Source organism: Eutrigla gurnardus (genome assembly GCF_963514095.1).
Source record: "Eutrigla gurnardus genome assembly, chromosome: 6".
Classification (NCBI taxonomy): Eukaryota; Metazoa; Chordata; class Actinopteri; order Perciformes; family Triglidae; genus Eutrigla; species Eutrigla gurnardus.
In genome coordinates this window covers 10,758,934-10,786,509 of record NC_139920.1, presented here as the reverse complement: position 1 = coordinate 10,786,509, position 27,576 = coordinate 10,758,934, and the positions used below count along the sequence as shown (strand labels likewise).

Below are 27,576 nucleotides of genomic sequence, written 5' to 3'. Positions count from 1 at the left end.
TATCCAGAACGCTGCAGCACGCCTTGTCTTCAATCTACCCTAATTCTCCCATGTGACCCCCCTCCTCCGTGACCTCCACTGGGGCCCTCATACAATTCAAGACGATGACACTGGCCTTCAGGGCCATCAATGGAACGGCACCCATCTACCTTCAAACACTGGTCAAACCTCATGCCCCGAAGCGAGCACTTCGCTCCTCTACTTCAGCTGGCCGGCTGTTACCACCATCGCTGAAATCAAACAACTGTCGCTCAGCAAAGTCCAGACTCTTCTCTGTTCTGGTCCTCAGTGGTGGAACGAACTCCCGACCAATGTCAGGACAGCAGAGTCACTGCCATCTTCCGAAAAAATGCTCCAGACTCACCTGTTCAGACTCCACCGAAATGAAAATGTAAACATGAAAACCTTTTAAATAATGTAAAAATCTGGTATATTTTGCAAAAATGTGGGCAGCCATGTAAAGTGTTTGATTTTATGAATGATTAAGGACCATCAGCAGGCTATATGGTATAATTATGAGGAGGGTGCATTTCTGTCCTGCTACCACAGGATGGCAGAAGAGGCACACAAATGAGGAGGACTCCTCTTTTAACCTACAGAACCTGCTGACTGCATCCTGAATTTGGAAGCAATAGGATGGAAGGTCACGCTCAGCTGTTCTCTGGTTACCTTCAACCCCGACCTACTAACCCCGTACACATACACACACACACACACACACACACACGTTTTCACACAGATCCAACTAGTCAATGTTTGCTATGTAAGCTTTACTGCACATGGTGACAGATCATAAACACCACCGTCTGTAACTTCATGTTGCTCCATTAAATTCAGCTTCGTTCCATCATGCTCTTATTCACCACTTTCAAGTAACACTAGAAAACCTCAAGTATCACACTAAAGTATATATGCAGATTTTGTACCACTTCCCATTAATCACTTGATACCATTGTGTTCAGGGCAGTCCTAGGACCAAAAATTGGCCAATATCGTCCGTCCGTCCATCCATCTATCTTGTCTACACAGTTCAGGCTGACCATCCCCATGTGATTGGTCTCAAATGAATCTGCATTCCCATGAAGGACAAATAGCCCATCACTATAAATCTTACTAAGATACCTCTTGCAAACCCCTGTGTGGACAGGACTCGGGCTTGGACTGGGACCTTGTCTTGTTTTTAAAAAAGGATGAAATGTTCCTCTGCATCATACCTGGAGATGTCAGACTGGATGTCATTCTTTTGCTAACTATAACCTGTGACAGTGGTGGTAAATTAGCTCAATGCCATGAGTTTTGCCATAACTGCTCCTCCTTTACCAACATTCAATAGGATGCTATGCTATCAAGTCACGACTAGCTAACAAGCTGAAAGGCTAAACAAAAAAAAACAAGGGTTGGCTAGGCTAGGCTACTAATTTTAGCTGGAGCTAGCCAAAAATCCTGCAAATCAAACAATGCCTATAACCTCTCTACTGCCATAAACGTATTCCGGTCTGGGGGCTTGTCACAAGTGACAGTGGTAGGCATATAGTAGTAGCAAACTCTGTTGGCTAACGTTAACTTTAACCTGACATCTGTGTAGCTAATGTTAGTGATTGGACTTAACTGTATACGTTTCTTTAAATCAGGACCCAACTGCTATCCATTAATTTCCATGAAAATCAACTTAAATGTGGTGAATAATTCATCACAATTAACACTGTGTCTGCTTATGGTATCCTTTTGATGTGATGCCTCTAATCTGAACTCCAGCTGCATCCACACAGACTACATTTGTACGTCTACTGGATTCAATATGTTTTAATGTTTACATTCAGTTGCCAGTTTATGATGTTCATGTATTGTTCAGTAATGTTTTTTTTACAGAGGTTGATTAAATTTATGGTAAAGAGCCATTACTGTATATCTGATGATGTAATTAGCTATGTTGCTTGTGCTGTGCTAATTAATCTGCTTCACAAATTATCATTATAAGCAAGTGCGAACTTCAAATGTTAATTTATCGCAGTTGCTAAGTAATGTACAAACTTGAGTGTAACACTTAACCTTGATTAGCCTACCACATTTAGCTACAAAGGCTAACGTTATAGCTTACTTAAACCTTTCGCATGTTATTCTTTAGCTAAAATCATGTGAATGCTGTTAAACCAACATACATTAGTACACTAGTACAACGCTTACTAAATGTATCTTTTAACAAATGAAATGATTGAAACATTAATATTAAAGATATAATATGGAACATAAACACGGGCTAAATTACACACTTGGTTTATTCATCAACCAGTTACTTTGCTTTGTTTTAACTTAAAATAAGTAAATACATATTTTTAGAATTATATCTCCTCCGGGAAGACAAGAGCCTGCAGACATTCAAATTGGGCAATAAAGATGTAAAATAAAACCCACAAGTTTAGATGACATGTCAAGTGCTGTCCTGTTTTTATTTAATGCCATTTCAAGCCCTCACCGCCTCTCTACATACACTCTATATACCAGGTGACGTCAGTTAGGTCCCTGAGGACTCAGGGTTTAGACCTTTGGGGACACTGAGATTGGGCCTAAAGCTTCACATGAGGAAACGTCTGTTGATGACGGCGGCAGCTGATCACAGCTGGATCAGAGAATTTTGATGGAGTTTGTGTCTGTTCACATCTGCACTGTACAAGAACCAATAGAGGCAGACAGTTGTCACTGGCAGAGCAGCAGTGTTTTCTCTCTGTAGTCTCTTACCTGTTTAACAAACATCTTCACCTGGGTTCTGTAAGTTTTGTGTAATTTAATCAAAGTTAATGAGGGAAATAGCAGATAATGACAAGAGACTTTCCAATAAATAATAAAGCAAATTGTGGTAATTTTGTTTGTCAGGCCGTCAATTAACAGATGATTAACTAGATGGTGAATCTGAAAACAAATCAAATATAAAACTTGTAGTGGGTTATTTGAGTTTAATCCGTTTTCAGTGATGTTGAGATGTATCAGTCCCATCGGCTGCAGCTTTTCCAATCAATAACTGATATCTAATAAGGGTCTGTGTCGTCATTAAAAGACTTCCGTGAAAACTGCTCTTGTGCATCCTCGTTCATGGACCCTCACTCCTCGATCTGGAGGATGTTAAGTGAGGAGCGAGAAAATATCAAATAGGAGACTTGGGATGTACCTTTTTCTCTTGTCCCTGTCACACTCACTCCCACATATATCCACATGCTGCCCTGCAATAACCTGGCCCTAAGGCAGCAGGGGAGACATAAGAATGATGAGCCCCGTTTTCCTCTGGCCCACATAAACTGTGCTTACTAAATTTGGCTGCCCATTCACAGAATGTTTCTGTAAAAGCAGCATCAAGGAAAATGGATGGATGTACAGATAGGAAGGTTTTCAACATTGAGGAAATACTCATCTATTAAATTCAACCCTACAATTAAAGCTTTATCTCTGAGTGTAAGTGTGCTACTGAGTCTTCAGATTGAGGGACAACCCTGAGAAGCAATTTATCACTCCTAACTTCGACCACAAATTATTTTACCTTATGAACTTCTGCAACTCACGTCAGAGGGTGAGACAAGGTGATGGCCACCAAGCACTTACACTTGTACGGACTGTTTTTGTGTATCAGGCCCCACCACTTTGCATCAGCTGTGCTGGTAATGAGTTATGCAAACGGCTGAAAGTGGACACCGACTGAGAGGCCAGAGGAGTCCAGTCGAAAACAGCACATTCCCCCGGAGTCCTCATACCAGAGAGACCCAGAGGAAGATACATGGAGCCAGGAGAGCTGAGGAACCAAACTCTCAGTCATTTTTATGAACCCATGCATGTCCGCTTCCCTTACATTCACACAAGTCAAAAATGTTCATGGATTTAAAACATTATACTGTACATCAAGTTTGGTCCAGTCACAGTAAATTGGGATACATGTGTTTGGAGCAGACATGCATACATACATATGCATATGCATGCATTACATATTTACAATGTATACAAAATCAGTGTGAAATGAATTATGTTGATTTTTAAATAATACTTATAAGTCTTAGTATTGGGTAACATGAGGGTTAATTAAACACCACTGGGTAGTGAGAAAAATAAATATTCAAATATGTACAATAACAAAAGAAGGGGAAAGGTGACTTAGTCCCGAGTCTTAAGTCATAAGTCCTAAATGACCTTCCATGTCTTTTTAGAGTCTTTAATCCATCACATAAAACTATGACTGGCTCCGTTCCTCCATCTAACTGTTTGTGTGCCAATTTCGCCTGAGCTATGTGAGTGTGAGAATGTGGGGCAGGAGAAGCCCTCGTCACATTAGTCATGTTCACACACATTAGCACAGGCTACGGTTTACTCTGCACAAGCCTCACATAAAACCAGCTCTTTGTATACTGTTGGGCCCTGGACATGCATTCAATCCAACCTCTTCATTTTGATTTTAATTTAAGGCAAAAAGCTGTATCACATTTAACAGCTGAATGTATATGAATGACCAAACTACAAATGCAGTACTGGTATGTGCAAAAATAAAACAACATAAGATGGCCCACTTCAATATAATGTATACTGTTGATGTAGACTAAGATGATACAGTATGGATGATAGTGATTCTCTTTGATAATGTTATGCTGATTGCATTAATCCAAATTCAAACATTGCATGTGATTCAAACATTGTTGCTTTAACAGCGCTAAAGTGTTATTCCAGTATCTGTTGGTGCAGTTAAGTAGAACCATACATTTCTCTGTTGCATGGACACAAACAGCACAGCATATAATATACAGGGTCGCCCATAAAGTTGGAACAATTTGCAAATGTCTTGTCTTTTATAGCTCCAAATAAATATTATGCATGAATTGATTTCACCCTGCATAATTGGGACACATGATGTAATCATTGCAGTGCAACAGTGTATATATCTCATTCTCATGATCCCAAAATGATTCACAGTAACAAGGATTTTCTGCCGTGTGTAAACCTGGAGTTGAAGAAAATCTACAGTTTAACTGAAGACTGCTTCCATGTGAATTCAGTGGAGTGTAGTTTTGGCACGAATGAAACGCAGCTACAGAAATCTAGTTTAAAGTACGGAAACATAATTAGTCAGTCAGCTGAGGAACTTTGAACAGATCTCACTTTTAATGGGATTCAAACCTCTTCTGGACCCAGGTTTGAAAAAGCTATGATTCCAAGTTAAAACTTGACTTAGAATCCCCACAAATCAGTCTGACTTATTATTTATCATGATTTCGACATCACAATTTGCTGACGCATTTGGAATAAACTCTGCAGCATAGAAATGATAATATAGTTATAAATCTTGTGGTAATAAGCCCACTGTCAACGGAGACACGAAGTCTGAGACTAATAAAAATATTGAGCTGACACTGACAGGCTTTAACTGCCCAAAGCAACACGCCTCTCACGCTTTATGAGGAGTCAATTACATTTGCCTCCTGCTGAATTCTGTTCACATAATAAACTGGTTTGTACTGAACATGGTATGTGTAGCCCCGAGGGCACAGGCTCGTCTGGATGGAGTGGTTGAGTCAAGTGCTATGGGACAGAATTTAGTTGTCGCTCCTGGGGACAAGCGTGTGACGCATGTGAGATGACGTTATGTTTTCCATTGACTGTCCCCGGCTCATGCACGGCCTGCAGATTGATGCTCCACATGCCAGCAAATATTGTTGTTGCATTGTTTTGTTAAAGCGACATGTTCCTCTCACTTCAGCAGTTAAATCCAGGAGCAGAAATGATAAAGATGCCAGAGATGCCTCAGCTGATTAGATTTACTGCCCGTATACAGTCAATTCCTGGAAAACAGCTGCAGAACGTAAACACACACACGCAGCAGATTATAATGCTCAGACCAGCTCTGAAACATGTTAGCCTGTCCACATCCCCAGAAACACAAATCCTCTTCTCGGAGTGTAAGCAGAAACCAGGCCACCCACAGATCACACCTGCATTGCTGAGTGCAACATATTCCAGGCTCTTCTTTCCAAATATGTGATAATTATGCAAAGTCTCCAGCTACTGTTCTGCTCCACTAGCCAGAGCTTTCAAGTAGGGTATATACATACTGCATATGTATATGTATATACATACACACATATGTAATACATATGTATTCCCTGAGTTAAGATTGATCAAGTTGTCTGATTGGACATACATCTTCCAATGCTTCCAGACCTTTAAATCTGGAAGTTATTATCATTAGAAATATTTCCATGTTTATAATTCTGCTCTTCTTCTTCAGCAACATAAACACCTGAAAAAAAACTGTCTTTGCAAAATAAAAATAAAAAGGTCAGAACATGTTGGGTGGTCATGATTCATACCTGCATGAAAATACACTTTTTTTAAGTGTAAAAAAAATAGTGATGTAAATGTACACCAAAAAAAACATATTTGTAATGTTAAGAATTCCTGGATCAAAACCAAACCTAGTCACGTGTTCCTTGGTGTATTCTCACATGTTACACAATGCTCTGTGGGAAAACATAACCTCTTTGGTGAAGGCACAAGCAGCAGCTTTGTTCAGATGTGTCAACGTGACAGGAAAAGACACACTACATCTAGTTTGAACAACTTTGGCATTAAGGTCGCATCAGTACCGGTGATAATGTGATAACATCCATTACTCCATTTCCGGTGGATGCAGGCCTGCAGCTTGTCGGGCTCAGCCATAATCCTCAACATGACAGCTGAGTACGATAAACAAAGGTTTGTTTTACATTATAGTGTTAATGTGTTTTACATTATACATGCTGGCATGTTCCCGAGTCGCACAGATCTCGTCTCGCTGTATTACCTGTCCATCTGCTGATGCTGCGGTCCTTCCCTTCTTCTTGGTGGAGAATAATTTCCACAGTCGTCCCCACAGGAAAGTGGCCACCAGACACACACTCCCTAAGATCCAAATATCTTTATCCCTTAGGAAGTTCTCCATGATGGAAACCTTCCGCTTTCTGTCCCTGCTGTCTCTCTGTCTGTCTGTCTGTCTGTCTGTCTGTCTGTCTGTCTGTTTGTCTGTCTGTCTTATCTCAGCCTCTCAGCCGCCTGTGGCGAAGGAGTCTCAGATGGCGGGCGACCAGTTGTTGACATTGGGCCAGACAGCGGGTGTTGATTATGAAATTAGTCGGGCTCCTGTGACCTGTGCGTTGAACACTCTCTTGCAGTCTCTTGCTCGCTGCAGAGTCGGACAAGAAGAGGTGTTGTCGAGCCACCTTCTCACCGAACCAGCCACTCACCCGCCACCCGGCTTCCTCCCTGCCTCCCACCCCGGGACCTAAAAGGAGAGATCATGCTGCCTCTGAGACGAGAGCGGGACAGGTGGTGTTGAGTTGAGGGTGTCGTTGCCGTAGGCAGAAGCACACGCTGGCATGTTAGCAGGACCCCTGCCGTATCCTTTAACTTCAGACGCAGCACTTGATACATGCATGCTCCTAAGTATAACTGCCAGGTAGTCGCTTTGGCTGTTCTCTCCATACCTCACAAGTGGACGCAACCGTGTCTGAAAACGCAATGATTCCACAATCATGCATGCATGTGTGAAAATACCCTGTATACCATCTATGTGGTGCTAAGTTCATCCTATCTGTGCCACTTGTTGCAGAAGGTAGAACAGTGTTGATCTACTTCTCTGTTCAGTGAATGTCCAAACTGTGTGAGAGAAAGGATTGCCTCTACATGTTAACGTCAAATTCAATGGTTAATAAAGATCGAGAGGCAGATACAAATAAATAGCTGGATTCTGATATTAAAAGTTCAAAATAATGAAGCAGAGTTTTCCTTGGACTATAAGTGAATCTGTGTGTGGACAGTCATCTGTCTGGATGGTAGCTGATGATTTATATTAGATAATGGAATGAGACCACTGCCGTCATGCAAATCAGATCCCTCTCTATGCCCTGCCACACTTGTGAGTTAATAGTATGACCTTTAACCTTGGGACCTTTACATATTTCTCCCATTTTTGTCGTTTGAAGGAAAATAATACAGAAATGTGTTTCAATGTAAGGATATACACTTTTTTCACACACAAAAAGCATTCTGTGGCAAATGCTTTTTTCTTTCCTTCACAATCCCACACCAACAAATCTATTAAAACATTTTTAAAATAAAATATCTTTTTCAAGCAGTAATTTTAGCAGGTTGTCAGGCAATTTGCTTCAGTTTTAAAATCTTCAGTCCAAAGCAAGTTTGATTTAACCAGCAGCAACAGGTGGGCTAAAGGGTCAAAGAGGTTACAGAGCAACACCCCTGGGAGGGAAACTATTCCCCAGTGGGAATCTGAGGAGAACCTCTGCACAGAGCTGGAGTGGAGCGACAGCGTTGTTGATGAAGCTCTGGTTTCTGACATGCATGTTTGTGATTTGTGGAACAGCTTATAGGAAACACATAAAAGTAGAAGTGTAAAGGGATAGGAGGACAGGTGGGGGGGCAAAGGTGTGTCTGAGAGGAAGGTGAGAGCCTTTTGCTGTGGGCATTATGATGAGGCTGATGATCTTGAATTACACATGGTGCCTCCCATGGAACAGGAACATTTCCCCCAGCGCCCCCTAGTGGTCACGTCCACATTCATGCTGAAGGTTCTACAACTGCAGCTTTCCAACAATGAATACAGCTAAATGTACCACCTTGCAAATTGTAGACTTAAGTTTACTTTCCATTTATTCTACTATACTCTATATTAAACACAAATATATTTTTCATTTACCAATTTTAGGCTTATGTCTTCCTAAATGTCCATGGGTGTTTGCATACAGACAGTCATGTGATCAACCCCATGAAAAGAGTAATGTGTGACTACATCTACCAACATTTAGCTGTAATGGTTAACTCAGTTTAGATGAGCATGTTATCCCATTGTTGTGCGCCAGCAGTGGTGAGACCAACTGAATTGTTCTGAAAAACTACACCCAAAAGCAGTGAGTAGTGAGCCCCTGCACCTCATTTTCATGGAGGTCACATAATGAATGCTAAATGCTGCATTGGTTCCTTACTAGGGGTGTGAATCTTTGGCTTCACAGCGATTCGATTAACGATACAGTTTTGGCGATTCGATTCAAGGACGATTTTTTCTTTTTGTAACGATTCTATTCGATTCTGTAAACCACGAATCGATTCAGTAACTTGTAAACAAAATTCTATATCCATGAAATAAACATGCAATAATGCGAGTGAGACTGATCTGTATTCTTCTGAAAGGTGAAAAATAACATATTTATTCTAGAAAAAAGTAGTCCTGCATAATATTTTATGCTGAATACAAAAATGTAATTAAACATTGCTCAGTTATTTTGAACCTTTTGAGGAGACTACAGGCTGGCAGGGGAGAGAGTGTCTTAAACGTATTAAAACATTTATCATAAGTAAGAATCACGATTCATCCGATTAAATGCATTTATATTGATTATTGGTGAAGCCAAAACAATTCATTCTATTTATTTATTGTAGCAGATCGATTTAGTAGAATCTATAGGACTGACTATCGATTCATCGATTAATCAAATGAATCGTTACACCTCTATTCCTTAAAGCTCCGATACCTGTGCTACTGTTCAAGCACTTATAAATAACTATATATAACTAAATATAACATTCAAATATGATCCTTGTAGCACAAGATGACACTTATATAGTGAATTTGAGCAGAACTCCCTGGCTGCAGGCTTGTTTTCTGGAATATTTTACATTGATTTTTGTGGCTGATATCACGTGAGTGTCTGAAATAAACACCAAACAGCTTCTCCTGTGCTGATTGACATTTACAGTAACTCATACCAGAGTGCAAGGCCTCTGGATTCATTTTCCCAGCCCAGGGCTGCCATCTTCTGGCAACTACATCCGTGTGCGTTAACCGAGCGCCAAACATTCATGTCAGTCTGTGGTTTAATGTATCAGTGTGTGTGTGTGTGTGTGTGTGTGTGTGTGTGTGTGTGTGTGTGAGAGAGAGAGAGAGTGAGAGAGAGAGAGAGAGAGAGAGAGGGAGAGAGGCTCCAAGTTGAGGAGGTTCAAAGGGGCAGTAAAAACATTAAAAGATCTGCAGCTCCCTCTAGTGAGCCTGCTGTTGTATAACACCTGTCGGGGCATGTTGTGCCCGGCAACAGGTGCCGAGAACCCGGAATAGTTTGCAGTGTTTTATTTCAGTTCCCTTCTTCCTCCCCTCTGCACAGACTGCTGATTCTGGGTCAGGTTGAACACATGGAGGGCTTGCCATCAGGGGGCACAACGAGTATATCTCAAATATGATGGGCCAAAAAAAGTCTATCCAATGGTTATAACTCAGATGCTCATCATAAGAGTGAGGAGAATAAAAGCAGCACGTGTTACCTGCTGGCCTCCTCCCTCCAGCTCCACATGTTTGAGCTCCCAGAAGCAGCGCATGGTCTCCACCTTCTCCAGGTGCCGGTAGAAGGCCAGTCGGCCCAGGCGAAGGCTGTTGCTGCGGTTGCGGATGGCCTTCAGACCCTCCATCTTCTCAACGATGGGGGACATGGGTATCGGTGGCGGCACGGCGGATGATGAGAGTTTGACATTCCTCTTGTCAGAAACAGACTCATTGCACAGAGTCTTCTTGTCTGACCTGAAATGACAACAAGCTCTTTAGTAATTCAAGATTCAATATATTTATTGTCACACACACACAGTAGAAACATAGTTCAAACTAAGCAATTCAATTCTTATTTTGCAGTTTCCCTTCACACAGTGACCTCAAATAGAAAATACAATGGAAAAGAATAAATACATGTAATAAAAACTAAAGGTATAAACGTATACAAATATTTACAAAAGCACAAAATGTATTTGCAGTTTAGCAGCAATTTTGTATAGGTCCTGAGAAGATATGGATATAGTGTAAATATGAATATATGGATATAGTGTAAATATGAAGATATGAATATAGTGGAAATATAAAGATGTGGATATAGTGTAAATATGAAGATATGGATATAGTGTAAATATGAATATATGGATATAGTGTAAATATGAAGATATGGTTATAGTGTAAATATGAAGATATGGATATAGTGTAAATACGAAGATATGGATATAGTATGAATATGAAGATATAGTGTAAATATGAAGATATGGATATAGTATGAATATGAAGATATAGTGGAAATATTAACATATAGTGGAAATATGAACATATGGTTATAGTGGAAATATGAAGATATAGTACGAATATGAAGATATAAATATAGTGCAAATGAACATAGAGCACTGATCATGGTAATGAATCTCTATCCTTTAGAATGTATCATTACATTCACCAGGAATCCAACAATAGTTGTACAATATGGATCAGATCAACTACTGAAATGATGAGTCGGGGGAAATGAGTTAATCAACAGAAAGTCCTGTAAACCCAACACTGCCAACAACAACAGTCCAGTTCGCTAATATTCAACATTGCTTTCACTTAACACAAACACGGACATGAATGCATTGGTATAAACAGTGCAGCAACATCTCTTGCCTAATTGCCCAGCTCTAATCTGCCCAGTTGAAATAGCAGTGCAGGCTGGACGCGGCCCTCCAGCGGACAGCATGGATCTCGGATCCAAGTGAGATGAGTGACGATGCGGTGCAGAAATCCACCCTGACGCCTGCTGGGGACAGCTGGCTTTCTGCTGCGCTCTACCTGTTGAGCCTCTGGGGGAGTCATAGAAGATCACTGGGGATATTTATACCTCCAGAGTGTAAATGGCCTGCCTTTGCCTGACAATTACAGAGGTCAGAGTAGAGTGGCGGTAGTTTGAGCGCGGTGCCTGAGTCAGACTGGATGTAGCAGCCAGGGCTGTTCTTCAGCATCTCAGGGGTAGGATTTCAACTCCTGTGCTCACACCAAGAGAGCAGCCAGGGAAGCACCTGTCACTGTTATTTATGTCGGCCGCTTTACATACAGTGATTTATTTACACGTTCTGTAATTGTTTTTCGCTGTTTAATTTGTTTATTTCCAAAGGAGAGGAGGGAATGAGTTGAGGATGCAGATGCACTAAGATCCACGTCGTTAATTAAAAGCCATGAGATTTGAATTATTTCCCTTTTGACAAGATATTTTCACAATATTGACATTAAAGAATTAAAGTAATAAGAATGAAAAATAAATCTTAAAATGGATTTTAGTTGTGATGAAAAGTCATGAAAAAAAATCTGGAGGGGCTTTTAAACGACACGGCAGATTGTAGACGAATTTAACAGAATGTCCAACATGAATATGAATGTGAACTCATCTTTGGGCAGATTCATAACAACCAAAGCCAAATGTACCCTGCAGACCACATTACATGTCATAAGAAAGCTCTCCCAATAATTTCATTAATCATATGTTGCCGAAGTGACTTCATTGCATTAAAAAGGTAGTTGCTCATATGTTTGAATCATGCAACGGAGACTGACGTGCACCCACAAAATTATGTTGTTATGACCTATAGACTATATTTCCAAAATGTTTGTTTTATTAAACATTTTACTAGTAATACATGTAATTTTAGTTTTCTAAAAAAACAAACTTTGAGTCCTTCCTTCACCCCACACTGAGACACAACAGTTGTCCAAACTGACCGCCTCCCAGCCTGTTTCTTTAAAAGAAATGAGGACCTTTCGAGAACCCTCTGTCCTGTTTTGACGGCGTCGGCTGGAGCTGAGACGTCTCACAGCCTTCAAGTGACCCGGGATCACTCACTTTAAAGGGCTTTATTTTGGGTTCTCCGTAGTACAGGGCGAGGGTCAAAGGGCACGCTATCACCAGAAATGGAAGACGCCCATTGGTGAAAAACCGTTAGGAGGCAGGAGCCGTCACAGTGCTTGTTGGCGACAGGACTTAAAGCTGAATGCATTGCTTTCCACTGCGCTCACTCGGAGTCATTGCAGTCTTAGCTTTGATCGCCCCTTACATAAGGGTATTATGACGGTATGTAGCTGTGTTTTATGAGTGCATTCGCTCTGTAGCGAGTGTGTCACTGTCCAAGCAATGCTGTAGTTTGTGTATGTTTACTTTGCTTGGCGGCCCGCCGTAATCCCCTTCTATAAAATGGCAGGGGGTTTCCTATCTGTCTTCTCCATCATAATCCTCCCATGTAACTGATAGGAAGCCCCCGCATGTGTCTCATAACTCTTAAAGTAGCAATGAATCACGGAGACCCCGGAGGACTGTGTGAGTCCACAATGTATGTTTAGAGCCAGAGAGAGAGAGAGAGAAAAAGAGACCCCCTAAAATACCAAATGAGCCACAAGAGCACAGTGATGAGAGGAAACCTGGCCACTGGATTCAAATATCCCAAAATCTATTTTTACTGGTTGTTTATAAGGATTAAAGGAATTAAACAAAACATATGCACAATAAGTGCTGGTTATGACTGTAATGCTAATAGGGGACTGCATCACAATGTTTTTTTTGTCATGGAAAATCATTTAATATTTTTCGGTGCTGTATTAAAGTCTGTGCGGGTTTATTGTAACATTCTGGGATAGTGGAGGGATTTCAAAAGAGAGACACTATAATAGACGGTAGCAACAGGTGAGAAAACAACACTCGTCTGTGTTACTCTTCTTCGTGTCTTGTAAAAGACACAACATGGTCCTAAGAGTTTAATAAGAAGTGTAGTTCAGTGAAAATATACTGGGAATCATGTTTGCTCCCTTCGTAACTAACTGTGCCTTTCTAACTAACTTTCACGATGTATACAACATTTTTGTATATCTACACAGGAGTTTTTACAGATGATGAATAAGTGAAATTCATACAAAAATGTGAACCCAACCTAAGCTAACCTTGAAAAACAAAACGCAAATGAGTTTCATGTCAGTGGATCCAAGATGGGTTTGTTTCCAGCCGAGCACATCCAGCTCCATGAACGCTGCCCTGAAACAACTTCTGTTCACATTTACACATCCTATGTTGTTTATTCAACAACAGGGTTTTTTTTTCAATAGAAAATGTGCTGTAACGAGCAGTTAGCTTGTGCAATTGTGCAATTTAATGATTATCAGCAGCTGTTTGTGGAAATGAAATTGTGAGTGTTCGTAAGATGCAAACAAGCATATTTCCCCAAAATATATCCAAGCGTCTTCAACCTGTAAGTGTCATTTTAGATTTAACGGCTCTAGAAATATATTGATGTGATGAAATGTGAAATAATCGGAAGCCTTTGAAGTGGCAGTGAATCCCTCACATTTGAAATGTGCTGTAAATTATTTATTTTTATCTGGCACAGCAGTGGGCTGCTCGGCCTTGATCTGACTTGGTGTAGAATAACAAGCCAGACTTGAGTGTTGCACAATGACTCAGGGCGCGTTGCTTCTGCCCAGTCAACACTTCACGTATAGCATATTCACAAATTAAAATCTAGTAATCGTTTCGGCTTCTGCTTTGTGTATCTCCGTAAACAGTGAAGAGATGAAGGCACGTTTGCTTGTGTCGTATACGTGATCCAAGCCCTACCTCTGGGTTTGTTTGTTAAACGTGAGCATGGTACAGAAAGAGCTACAGAGCAGATTAGAGGTCTTTTTTTAAGTATCAGGCCAGGACAGAGGATCCAATCCCAGACAGCCTGAGTAGGAGGGGCGGCCTTGACTGGATGGTCTACACCGCAGGGTGCTATCTCTCCCTCAGGGGCCTCTGCTGCCCTTGTTTAGTAGTTGCATGGAAACGGCCATCAAAGCCTATAAACCATAGGAATGTAGGGGAGGTGTCTCTGAGTGCGTGTTTATGGAGAAGAGAATAGAATAGTACAGAATGTTATCATCCATCCGCATTTGTCTTTGGTCTCAACTCGGTCAAAGTCAGTAAAATACTGGGAACACGTGTAGAAGGACTTCAAGTGTAGATCTTCTAATTCCCAATGCAAAAGGCCACACTGTTCAACTGCAGCCTCATTCACCAGGGGAAACGAGGAAACTGCTGAACATATTCTCCCTCATTAGCGGGGATACTCAAGTGGCCACAAGCACTTCTTAAATTAAAAGGTATCAAATTAAATTATGTTGACGCCGACACGATAGTATCAAGTGATCAACGGGTTCATTTTTCCCGAACCAAACTCCACATTCCCTCCTTTCCAGCCTGCCAGCTCACAGCTTTCACATCGGCCAAGTCATGATCAAAGTATCACCGCCATAGCTCCCTGGAGTGTCCAACGCAAATAGTTGGACTGACGATGTTCTCTTCGGAAGGAGCCAAATTGCCAATGAACCCGGGCAACTTTTCAATTCTGCTGTAAAAGCCATACGCAGTAACACAACATACACATATGAGTGTACATAAGTAGAGTAACCCCCTACAGGCTTCTCCCCCTACAAATGCACGTGTACAGCACACCCAGATATACATGCTCATCCGTGTCCTTACAGTCATGCTCGATGCCCCCAGCCCTTTCAATCCGTCACACTGACAACAACTCTGCAACCTCCGCAGAGACGTGTAACTGTAGATCTCCCACTCAATGTACTTTTCCATTTTGCCAGGAACAAAGCAGAGCCCCTTATTTTAGTCTTCTGCAGACAGAGTTCATATTTTGCTGAATACCAAATGTATGCATGGACCAATGGTAACTTAGAATAAATTAAATGATTCTCTGAGCTGTTTCTTTATTGGGAAAACTAGACTCTTTTTGGCCCCGTTTGTTGCGTTATTGCACAGACATCTAATAACACTATCTAATGTGATATAGGAGGTCTTTTTTTAAAAGTAGTTTAGAATTGATAATGCCATGAGTGGCTTATGTCATTCCTCCCCATTTCTACATAGACCTCTGTCAAATAAAGGTGAAAATGAAAAACAAGGTCAGGTCTTTGTCTTTACACTCAACATCCATAAAATAGATGAGGAAAAACAACCTCATCAAATATTATCATATTATTTCAAACCCAGGGTCAAGTCCAGAGTAAATGTGCGCTAAATACATCGGTGTGCCGGGTAACTTGAAAAGTGGCACCTTGCACTATGCGTAACTGATACCACAGGAAGAGAAGGTGTTAGAATTCAAAACACGGTCATTACGCAGGTTCAAGACTGCTTTGCATTTCTGAAGGAATAACAGCAGTCAGTGTCGGCAGGAATGCCTCTCTCTGTTTCAATTAGGAAATGTGGAAAAAAACGTGTCGTTGCAACAAATGACTCACCCTTGGTAGTTGGGCGCATTCGCAATCACCAAAAGCTTCTTCTCCTTCCCTCCCATGTCTCTCATGGGTGTGATGGAGACCGTCTCTCCAGGCTTCCTCTCGTCCTACACTGGTTTGTGTTTGTAGGTCCTGGTGCTGGATGCTCTCTTCCTCCCTCGCCAGGCAGCTATGGGGCAGATTGATCCCGTGTGAGTGACAGATCAGGAGAAGTGGGAATCTCTGTCTGCTTGTGGCTCTCTGCAGTGGGAGCCACAGACGCCCAGGGATAAGCACCAGAGGGGGCGGGTGAGGGAAGGAGAGGGGCGGTGGGGTGGGCTGGGGTGGGTGTCTGTTCTGGGACGCGGAGACCACGGGCAGGGACAGAGCGGAGGAAGTGTTCCAGGGAATGTGGCTTGTTATAATGGAATGAGTGGCATGCCAGAGGGCCATGTGTCTCTGCAAGAGGAGGGATGATAGACAGAGAGGGAGGGAGATACAGCATGGGGGGGGAATGAGGAAGGAGCAAAAACACAGAGTGGGGTTTTAAAAAATGTCCTCCTGGAACAGTTTTTTTTTTTTTTTTGGCCACTTGAACTCATTGGAAACAAGTTGTTAACACAACATTATCACCAAGTTAATATGGAATTATCATGGAGTAACACGAGCATTCATTTGAGCACTAGAGTCACTCCCCTTTTAGCTCCGTTTTTGGTCCCCACCAGCTCCTGAGGGAAATATTGATCTCTTTAGCTGCCTTATGCTACACTATGTCTGTCTGGTGTTTGGTGCTCAGCAGTGTACAGGCCATTTGCTACTCTTATATCTTTCCCTACAAAATAAATCTATATTAAGTAATTAATAACAAATGAACACATGAAACCAATTCACAACAACTTAACAAAATATAAATATATTCCTTGTGTAGGTGTACAAAAGCTCATCTGGACAGGACAAATATGAGATTAGATCAAGAAATCTCACATTGCCTGATTATTATCCTCATTATCGTAACTTGCAACCCCAACAGTAAACAGTATTTTAGAACGAAACAGGAGATTCTCCGATGCCAGCCCCAGCCCTTCACAGGATTGTCTCGTTATCATCTGCTGTGTTTATCACCATCAGTTGTTATTCTCCTGACCTTCCCATTAGTGAGCTCAGTCTTTAGTCTTCGATCCTGACACTGAATCCTCCCTCGCCCCCCCTGTCGCCTTCCTGTCCCTCTACCTTCTCCCTCCGCTAATTGGTGACACTGGTGCCCGCGGTTGTAGGGGTTTAACAGTGCTTTACATCGGTCCAAGAGTGTCGCCCCGGGCCAAATGTTTGTATTCCACTTGTGCTATATTTAGCTCACACTCAATTAGATTATCTTGGGACAATAGTAATGTTTGGCACAAGATATATAACAGCAGAGTTTTGTGTCCGCGGTGTCTTTGTCACAGAGAAAAAAGCCAAGACGAGATGCAGCTACAGGAACACTCAGAGCTACACCTTCCATGAACGCCTCCATAACTCACCGTGAGATAAGATAAAGTGTGCCAGACGCTCTGTACTCCAGACTTGAAAATGACCACGGGAACAGCAGTGAAGTATCTGTAAATACAAATAAAAAATAAAAAAAGAAAGCATATTAAAGCACGGTTAAACAGCTGCTAGCTGACCTGACCACCACCACCTGCCTTTGCCCCCCATAGTCTGGTTTAAACTGGGACTTTCAAGAACCAGCATGTCTGCTTCTACCACGCAGCCACGAAACATCTGTTATTCCCACAGTTTCCCAATCAGGAAGCAGTCGTGAAGCAGACCCACTGGGCGACCCCGCGGCGTACATTCAGGTCAGTTTTCAGAGCTGTGTTTACTGCGAGGTATTTTCAGTCTAATATGCTGCGCAAACACGCCTGGTGTGGCGGCGGCAGGGTTTTTAAGATGTATCACGGCACGATTTCTGCATCATGTGTATCTCTTTCATCGACTGCACGCGAGACGCAGACTGTGAAGGCGGAAGGGTGACGCAGATTTTCAGGGGCCGCCTTTAATCATACCTGGAATCTCAATCAGGAGGGCAGATTCCTTGGTGAGCCCTGAGAAGGTCACAGCTGCGTGGGCACACAACGAGGGCGGCATGGCAGCTGACCACGGCGGCCGGAGGCTTCTTCCCTCGGTCAACAGAATTGAGGGCACAAGTGTGTGCCTTGACCGCATTCATTGGGGATGGGGACTGACACGATCTCATGTCTTGAAATCTGCAGCACATGAATGGATTCTGCTGCCTGGTTACAGTCGAGGCGATGATGGAGTGGTGAATGAATAGACTGGGGAACCAGGAACTCCAGTTGGTGATCAATACGTTTTGCAGAGTTGTTCCTCCATGTTGGGAAAAGACAACAGTTGCTGTGTACATTAGTTGCTGAATTACCATAAACTGCTTAAGAGAAGTGCAATTAAAATCAATGCATTGGTATTTTATTAATTCATTTTGGAGCCGACACTCCTCTGTCAGAGCTACAGCATCCAGCATTCAACCAACAACATTAACAAGCAGTGGAGAACATTGAACACTTTACATCCTAGTTTTTTTTCCATCTAACATGGTTTTACTTTATGCATTTTTTACTTGTGAGCCATATTCAAGAAAAAGTTTCATCATTTGGGTTAAACAATATAAATACGGGGATGTGATCTTGCTTTTGCTTGCTGGAGGTTTTCTTTATCTGAATCTGCTTTACAAATGTTTACCTGCTTTCACACTGAGTATGTGTTAAAAATAGATAGTTTGTCAACCTCAGACTTACTTGCATGGAATATACAGTGGAGCCTATATGCTTTTTAAAGCCAAAGAGGCCGACAAATAATAAGGCTGACTAATTATTATCATGTATTGTGCATGCATCCGTGTCTGTTCATGGCTAATCTTACATTTTTGATGGAGCGAACAGCAACGTATTTTTGGTGGCCGGTTCTAGTTGCATGCTCAAGGACTTGTCTTCGTTGTAGTGACTCACACTTCTGATTTATGCTGCCATTGACTGCCTGTTGACCCCTCACTCACTCCTCTTAACCAACCCGTGGCTCAGCCACTGCTGTGTGGACTGAGACACAGAGCAGGGAAACAGTTTGCACACGTTTTGGATGGTGTGAAGGGAACTACCAGAACACTGGCTGACACATTAGAGAGTTTAATTTAGTTTTTGGCAGGATTGCGCGACATGTCTTATACGAAGACCTCTTCTTATTTCTTTTCTTTTTTCATTTTTCTATACCATGACATCAAGTGGATTGCAAGCCTTGATTTTCAGTTTGCTTGGTGTCTGGACGGGGAAAGCTGGCAGAGGTCTGCACTCTGCTGAGTGCACTTTGCTAGTTAATGTACGTAACCACTCTAAAAGTCTTGCTCGTTTGATCTATGTTACTGCTTGCTATGTGGCTCTAATTGCCGAGGTCAGGAGAATCATACATACTGCACACATGCACATGTGTTCACTGTATATTTAGACCAATTTTTAGTTCGCTGAATGAGCCCCTGCAGATATTACTGATGGCACAAGTTACCATCTAAGGTGTATCTTCTGTAGCGACAACATCGGGTGTAATTCTACGAGCATGTTATTATAAACAAGTTATTTTGACAGATGCGTAAGCTAAATAGCCGGAGACATTTCAGCAAACACAGGAAGCGCTGGTACACAGTGTTCTCCTTGTGTTGATTCAAACTAAGCAGCTGAATTGCTCCAGAATCGGTATCATGTATGTAGCACCTTATTTAATTGCATCTAAGGGGAGCTGTTCAGTCTCCACTGCTTCATTATGCTGAGATCAGTATTGTGAACATGCAGCTAAGGTAGTATCTGGTGATATGTCATGAACTATTCACCATGGCACCGTGTTCAGCATGTATTCGGTCAGATATAGACCCAGCAGCAGATTTTGTCCATGCAGAAACAGACTTGCACTGACTAAGCCGCCATGCATGAACATTTCACCTTCACTGCAGAATTTTCATTCAAAGCTCTATTTTTTTTATAGTTATCAAATGACTGTGAGCAAGTGATATACCAATAGAGATGTATTCACCTTAGTCTGCAGCTCTGCACTTTTAGCCTCTTAGCTGATAGTCTTCTGTTTCATTGCACTGATTACTGTTTGGGAAAGCCGTGCAGTTCAAAGATGCGTATACTGACAAATTGCGTAAAAACAGATTGTGTTACTTGGATTAGTTGCTGTAAAATATTTACAGTTTTTGAAATTGTAATCCCGTAGACTAGTCATTACTGGGCAATTTGGTGAGCAGTGCCAGTGAACCAACAGTAAAGTTGTAGGCTAAAATAAATCATTTCACTTTCAAGAAGAAAGCAAATCAGTGATACCCCCCTTAAAAAATCGCAACTGCTTATATTTAGCTTTAAAGGGTAAATTAAAGGCTGAGTTATGCTTCCGCGTCGACACAACGCAAGGGGGCTTGCGGACCCCTTACGTCCTTGCGGACCCCCCTTACGTCCAACGCAAGGGCCTGACGTGCACCTCCCAAAAATCCTAGACGCGCGTCGAGGCGACGCAACACCAACGCAGCGGCATTGGCTGTGATTGGTCCGCTAACTACACTCAACAAAAATATAAACGCAACACTTTTGTTTTTGCTCCCATTTTTCATGAGATGGACTTAAAGATCTAAAATTCATTCCAGATACACAATATTACCATTTCTCTCAAACATTGTTCACAAATCTGTCTAAATGTGTGATAGTGAGCACTTCTGCTTTGCTGAGATAATCCATCCCACCTCACAGGTGTGCCACATCAAGATGCTGATCTGACATCATGATTAGTGCACAGGTGTGCCTTATACTGCCCACAATAAAAGGCCCCTCTGAAATGTGCAGTTTTGTCTCACAGCAAAATGCCACAGATGCCACAAGCATTGAGGGAGCGTGCAATTGGCATGCTGACAGCAGGAATGTCAACCAGATCTGTTGCTCGTGCATTGAATGTTCATTTCTCCACCATAAGCCGTCTCCAAAGGCGCTCCAGAGAATATGGCAGTACATCCAACCGGCCTCACAACCGCAGACCACGTGTAACCACACCAGCCCAGGACCTCCACATCCAGCAGGTTCACCTCCAAGATCGTCTGAGACCAGCCACTCAGACAGCTGCTGAAACAATTGGTTTGCATAACCAAACAATTTCTGCACAAACTGTCAGAAACCGTCTCAGGGAAGCTCAACTGCATGCTCGTCGTCCTCATCGGGGTCTTGACCTGACTCCAGCTCGTCGCCGTAACAGACTTGAGTGGGCAAATGCTCACATTCGATGGCGTCTGGCACGTTGGAGAGGTGTTCTCTTCACGGATGAATCTCGGTTTACATTGTTCAGGGCAGATGGCAGACAGTGTGTGTGGCGTCGTGTGGGTGAGCGCTTTGCTGATGTCAATGTTGTGGATCGAGTGGCCCATGGTGGTGGTGGGGTTATGGTATGGGCAGGCATCTGTTATGGACGAAGAACACAGGTGCATTTTATTGATGGCATTTTGAATGCACAGAGATACCGTGATGAGATCCTGAGGCCCATTATTGTGCCATACATCCATGAACATCACCTCATGTTTCAGCAAGATAATGCACGGCCCCATGTTGCAAGGATCTGTACACAATTCTTGGAAGCTGAAAATGTCCCAGTTCTTGCATGGCCAGCATACTCACCGGACATGTCACCCATTGAGCATGTTTGGGATGTGCTTGACCCGCGTATACGACAGCGTGTACCAGTTCCCACTAATATCCAGCAACTTCGCACAGCCATTGAAGAGGAGTGGACCAACATTCCACAGGCCACAATTGACAATCTGATAAACTCTATGCGAAGAAGATGTGTTGCACTGCATGAGGCAAATGGTGGTCACACCAGATACTGACTGGTTCTGAGTCCCCAGACCCCCAATAAAGCAAAAAAATGCACATTTCAGGGTGGCCTTTTATTGTGGACAGTCTAAGGCACACCTGTGCACTAATCATGATGTCAGATCAGCATCTTGATGTGGCACACCTGTGAGGTGGGATGGATTATCTCAGCAAAGCAGAAGTGCTCACTATCACACATTTAGACTGATTTGTGAACAATGTTTGAGAGAAATGGTAATATTGTGTATCTGGAATGAATTTTAGATCTTTAAGTCCATCTCATGAAAAATGGGAGCAAAAACAAAAGTGTTGCGTTTATATTTTTGTTGAGTGTACATCCGCTGGAGACCGCTTTTCCGGTTTCCACTCATAAACACCGCCATTTAAACTTTTAATAGGCTACTTTTATTGTTTTCACCTCGTTTTATTGTTTGCACCTTGTCGCTTTTGCACAAAGAAATAAAACACCAAGTAAAACACCAAGCGCTATGTTTTTTGTAAAGACTGACCGACCGAGACTCTTGACGTATATCGTCGTTAGCCTCGTTATAGCCTATTTGTTTACCTTCCGGCTTTAAACATCCACAATTTTTCAGAACTTGGTGTTTTATTTCTTTGTGCAAAAGCGACAAACAAAGGTGCAAACAATAAAACGAGGTGCAAACAATAAAAGTAGCCTATTAAAAGTTTAAATAGCGGTGTTTATGAGTGGAAACCGGAAAAGCGGTCTCCAGCGGATGTAGTTAGCGGACCAATCACAGCCAATGCCGCTGCGTTGGTGTTGCGTTGCGTTGGTGTTGCGTCGCCTCGACGTGCGTCTAGGATTTTTGGGAGGTGCACGTCAGGCCCTTGCGTTGGACGTAAGGGGGGTCCGCAAGGACGTAAGCCCCCTTGCGTTGTGTCGACGCGGAAGCATAACTTGGGCTTAAGCAGACACACTCAGGGCGCACTCACACCAGGGCCATTTGATCCGTACCGTGCCTCGGCACGATTGATCCCCAGCCGGATTGCACTCACACTGCTCCAGCCCAAACGGGCCTCGGCCCGATTGCCAGTTGTGCATATGTCTTCACGTTGTAATACGACACACGTAAGGCTTGATGTTGTTTTCAAGAAGTGCGGCTGGAAGTCATCATAAGAGAGAACAACACAGAGAACATGACTGAAACTTTACTGACATGTCCGTCTGCATATATTTCTAGTAAACATTCGGCCTGCATCAGCAGCATTTTTATTTAAAAAAAAGTACCGGTCCAGTTCCGCTCCGGTACCGCCCACACCACGAGTCTGAAGCCCAAGCCCGACCCAGAATCCCACACTGTCCGACAGTCATCAACAGTATTTTCAGTCATAATTCAGCTTAATAGCGGGGGTCGATCCGAGATGAACACTGAGCGATACTGAGAGGGACGGCCTATTGATTAAAGCCTACGTCATATCCACATTGCGTACCCGTGCTTGTGCGCGTGCATGAACCATACCGTGCTCAAATCCACCTCTTCCAAGCGTGCTGGGGCCGAGGAAGCATACCGTTCTTAAAGTCCCAGTCGGCAACAATTCTTTGATCATATTCACAGAAGCCGACACTATATATCTATGCTCCGATAGAACAACATAAATCATCCGGTTTTAGAAGAAAAAAAACCGCGCCTCTACTTGCACGTAGAGCCTGTTGTTTATTTTGCAAAAAATCGACAGAGCTCTCATCCTGTCCAATCAGCACGCAGGGCTGTGTTCGTGCACACAGAGCCCCTCCCCCCTCGGGTCGTACCACTATCACAGGGGGGAGGTAGAGGGAAGTAGCAACAAGCTTCCAATTCCTCAGTTAAAAACCCAAACAAGGAGGTCCAAAACAACCAAGGGAAATAAGGAAAAAAAGAAAGATTGCGACGGGGCCCGTGATAAAACCAGAGTCAACATCGGACCCGCGTTTCAAAGGCGGCGTGATCTAAGGGATTTCAAAGGGCACAGAGTCAAGGGGAAGGAGCTCGGTGGTCGTGGGGAGGAGAGTCAGAGTTGTAAACATTCCAAATCTGACAGAGTGCCCTCGATCCGCCGGACTTGCCGACTGAGACTTTAAGTACGGAACGAAGCATCACACTGGCCAAACAATCCAGACTTTAGGCTCAATCGTGCCTGGGCGCGGTACGGTTGGTGTAGTGTGAGTTTGCCCTCAGTAACCTCTGGCTTCATCCAAGAACTCAGACTACCGAGGGCTGCTCAGGGTTGGGATCAAGTTATATTTGCTGCCCCATAAATGACTTGGCTTGGCTTTACAGCGACGTACAACATTGTCGTGGCACAAACAATTCATTGCATGTCTGTTTGGTCTCTCGCCACCTCATACAGACTTCGGTTTTTCCTGCTGCGGCCTCCTGTGTCACGGCTGACACAGCTCAGCAAGCGGGCTTTAGGGGATACAGGCCTTTATTTGTTTTGTAATTTAGGCCATGGTCCCCCTGAAGGACAACAGTAAAGTAAGTTAAACAATGTAAAATAGACGCTGACATCCTTCAGCACTCGCCTGCTGGTGGCAAGCTGCTACACTTTCATCTCACTCGTAAATAAATCAGAATAACAACGATGAGATTTATGAAAGGTCATGTGCCCTGCCAACAAACCCTTTCTGCTCCTGCCAAGTGTAGCATATTGAACAGAGGGGTGTGCCACTATCGAATTCTAGGTCAGTTAAAGGCACAGTCCATAAAATATGAACATGCAAGATTGGAACCAGTTGTCACTCTGAAACTGATTCTTCAATTGCTTATCCTGTATTCAGGGTCTCGGGGAGCTGGAGCCGATCCCAGCTGACATTGGGCGAAGGCAGGTTTCACCTGGACAGGTTGTGAATTTAATTTGTAACAGAAAAAAAAAAAAAAAAAAAACAATTTAACCCATTCTTTCTTTAAGAATCCTCCAGAAAACATGAATACATTGATAGAATCCTGAACTGCTCAGCCTGCTCTTGAATATTAACCCTCAGGGATAAATAAAGTTTTGGAAAAAAAATCTCTTGACCCTGTCTGTATGCCAGGTGACCCCATGTGAGGTCCTGACCTCTGGATTGGGGAACAAAAATAATACTAGTCAGTGCAACAAGTAACAGCGTTGTCTGCTTTCCTGCTGCATTAGCTGCACCTTTTCACGTGAGGCCTGACATTGCCCTTCACTTCGTCAAGGATAACTCTGTTTCCATGTTCAGTTCCACTCATGAATGACATGGCTGATGAGTACAAATCCATCACCAAGCCTTCTGATGATGGACCATGTTGACAGAACAGAAAGATGCTGCTGCTAATGGAAATGCCAGCGTCATACAGGAACACAACACCTCCCAGGGGAAGGACTGAGGCGGGCATGTGAGTTCCCCACCCAGGATTGTAATGGAGCCCTCCCAAAAATCAATAATAAGATACCTCATACAATCACAAACAGGAATTTACAAATGAGCATTGAGAGTTGAAATTACATTAAAAAACATTTAGAAAAAAACCCAATACACAAATAATTCATAATATATCAAACAATGATTTGGAGAATAATAATATCCAAAACATACAGATGTAGCTGCACAATACACAAACATGCAAGCATGTGTTTGACTGCAAATACAATAGATTAATGTGCCTTATTGATGAAAAGTGTAAAATGTCTGCACAAATTCACACTATATAATTCAATTATATAGATATAAATATAGATAAATATAGATATTATATATAAATATATAATAAATAAAAAGATAATGTGTGCAATATTCATATCAACCCATTCAGTAATGTTCTCTTCAATTGTCATTTTTACTTCTTCAATGAATAATAATTCAATACTACTGGAGTTATACCAACCCTCAGCAAGCTTATTATTAAATACAACTGTTGTTGCTGTTGCTCCATGCTCTCTGTGGGAATGTGAGATGATGCAGTTTTATAATATTCAGATACATAAAGAGGGACAGCACATCACTCCGGCTCCCTCAAGTGGAAGACAGATGTTAAGTCCTCTCTGTTTGCATGTGCATTGATTGGAACATCTTACCCATTTTTATGTAATTTAAAAAAAATAGTATCGACCAGCTTTGCATTTTCTTCTTAAGCAATTATTAGGCTAAGAACTAATTAGAAATGTGACGTTTCTGAATTTCTCTGTTCAATTATGTTCCACTTTCTAAGATAAATAAAGTAAACTGAACAGAGTCATTGAAATTGCCCATAGGCACATGAATGCACTTAAATAAATGTCTCTCTTGTCTTAGTGGAGAAGCTATTGCTCTTCAGTACTGTTTGAGAAGTAACAAGTATTGTCTTGGTATACAATCCTAAACATTATTGGGCTTATTAAGACTCCTTATGCTTTGACTAGATATTCCCTGGTTGGAAACATTACTTATTTGACACTGATGCATTGAGCAATAATGTATGGTTTGTTAAAGGGGAAAAATATGTTTATATTTCTATAAAAGTAAAGGAAAGGTACCAAGTGTGTAATAAATGTAAGAAACTCATGTGTAAGGAAGAAAGAAAGGAGGAGGGCTTCTATAGGTGGACAGATTTTACTGCTGATTATGTAACAGAGATGTCTGGAGTTCAAAGGTTACAATGAATCAGAAACATTTCAGTGGTTGTCAAGACGACTAAAGCCTGTGTGACAGGTGGAGACAACGTATAATCTCTACACAGTAAATCACGTAGACACACCTTTGACATATTTCAAAAGAGCAAGCTCTGCTCCTTCCTGGCTGAAGGAGTTGTTACGTGTCATGTTACATTCACCCTTCCAGCCCATCTTTATGAAGAAAAGACCTGCTATATACTAACAGTCTTCTCAAGTCATTATGGGTCCAAACGACATAGAGAAATATTTAAAAAATGAGACAAAAAATGTAATCATTTGATTTTTTTTAGAATTCTATTGACAGAAATGTTTTTGTGGCTTTTTCTGGGCAATTATGCTCCTGCAGTTGTTAATAAATAAATATTAATAAATATATTTATAATGTTCATCATATTCATGGTAATTTGGGGATGTTTAATCATGTAAGAGACATACAGTATATATTGTGGGATTACACAATGTATTTTAAATTCTGATGTTAAAATAATTGACTCTTTAGCACTTCCACCCAGTAGTGTGGAGAATGCGTTGCTCAAACATTTCAACTTTAATGAAAGGGAAAAGAAAAATAGAACTCAACCTTAAAATGGATAAACTAAGTGTGTAATTTTGTGATGCTTAAATACTGTGAAACTGAAATACTATAGAAGTGAACAGGTTTGGTCTGTGGCTTGTTTGAGATGGGTGGGGTTCTGCTGGGAGGGATTTTGGACTCGTGGCCTCATAGCTCTAAAATCCTGGTTTACGGCCCTGCCCTCAATCCATGCGCACAATTGCGTAAAATTCCAATCATTTCAATATTTAAAGTCAAAGCACGCCGCTTAAGGTTGTGCGAACTTTTTTCACGGCACTATATTGGTTGATTGTTGTCCCTTCCTCGGTATGAAGCCATGTAGGCTATTTGTCACCAGTCAGTGACTTATCGCCCAATCACGCGTCCCACCCCTCCGCCGCGGT

General features: G+C 42.1%; 1 protein-coding gene across 1 annotated transcript in view; it reads right to left on the bottom strand.

Annotated features, from left to right (window-relative positions):
* mylk4b (myosin light chain kinase family, member 4b) overlaps window positions 1-16,373 on the bottom strand; it is a 32,818-nt gene extending 16,445 nt beyond the window's left edge. Inside the window, exons 1-2 of the mRNA XM_084012352.1 lie at window positions 16,133-16,373; window positions 10,336-10,588 (exon numbers count right to left, since the gene is read on the bottom strand). Of these exons, the coding sequence (XP_083868478.1) occupies window positions 10,336-10,588; window positions 16,133-16,197 (318 nt within the window). The 5' untranslated portion in view covers window positions 16,198-16,373. The remainder of the gene's footprint in view (window positions 1-10,335; window positions 10,589-16,132) is intronic.
* Between the last annotated feature and the right edge of the window lie 11,203 nt (window positions 16,374-27,576).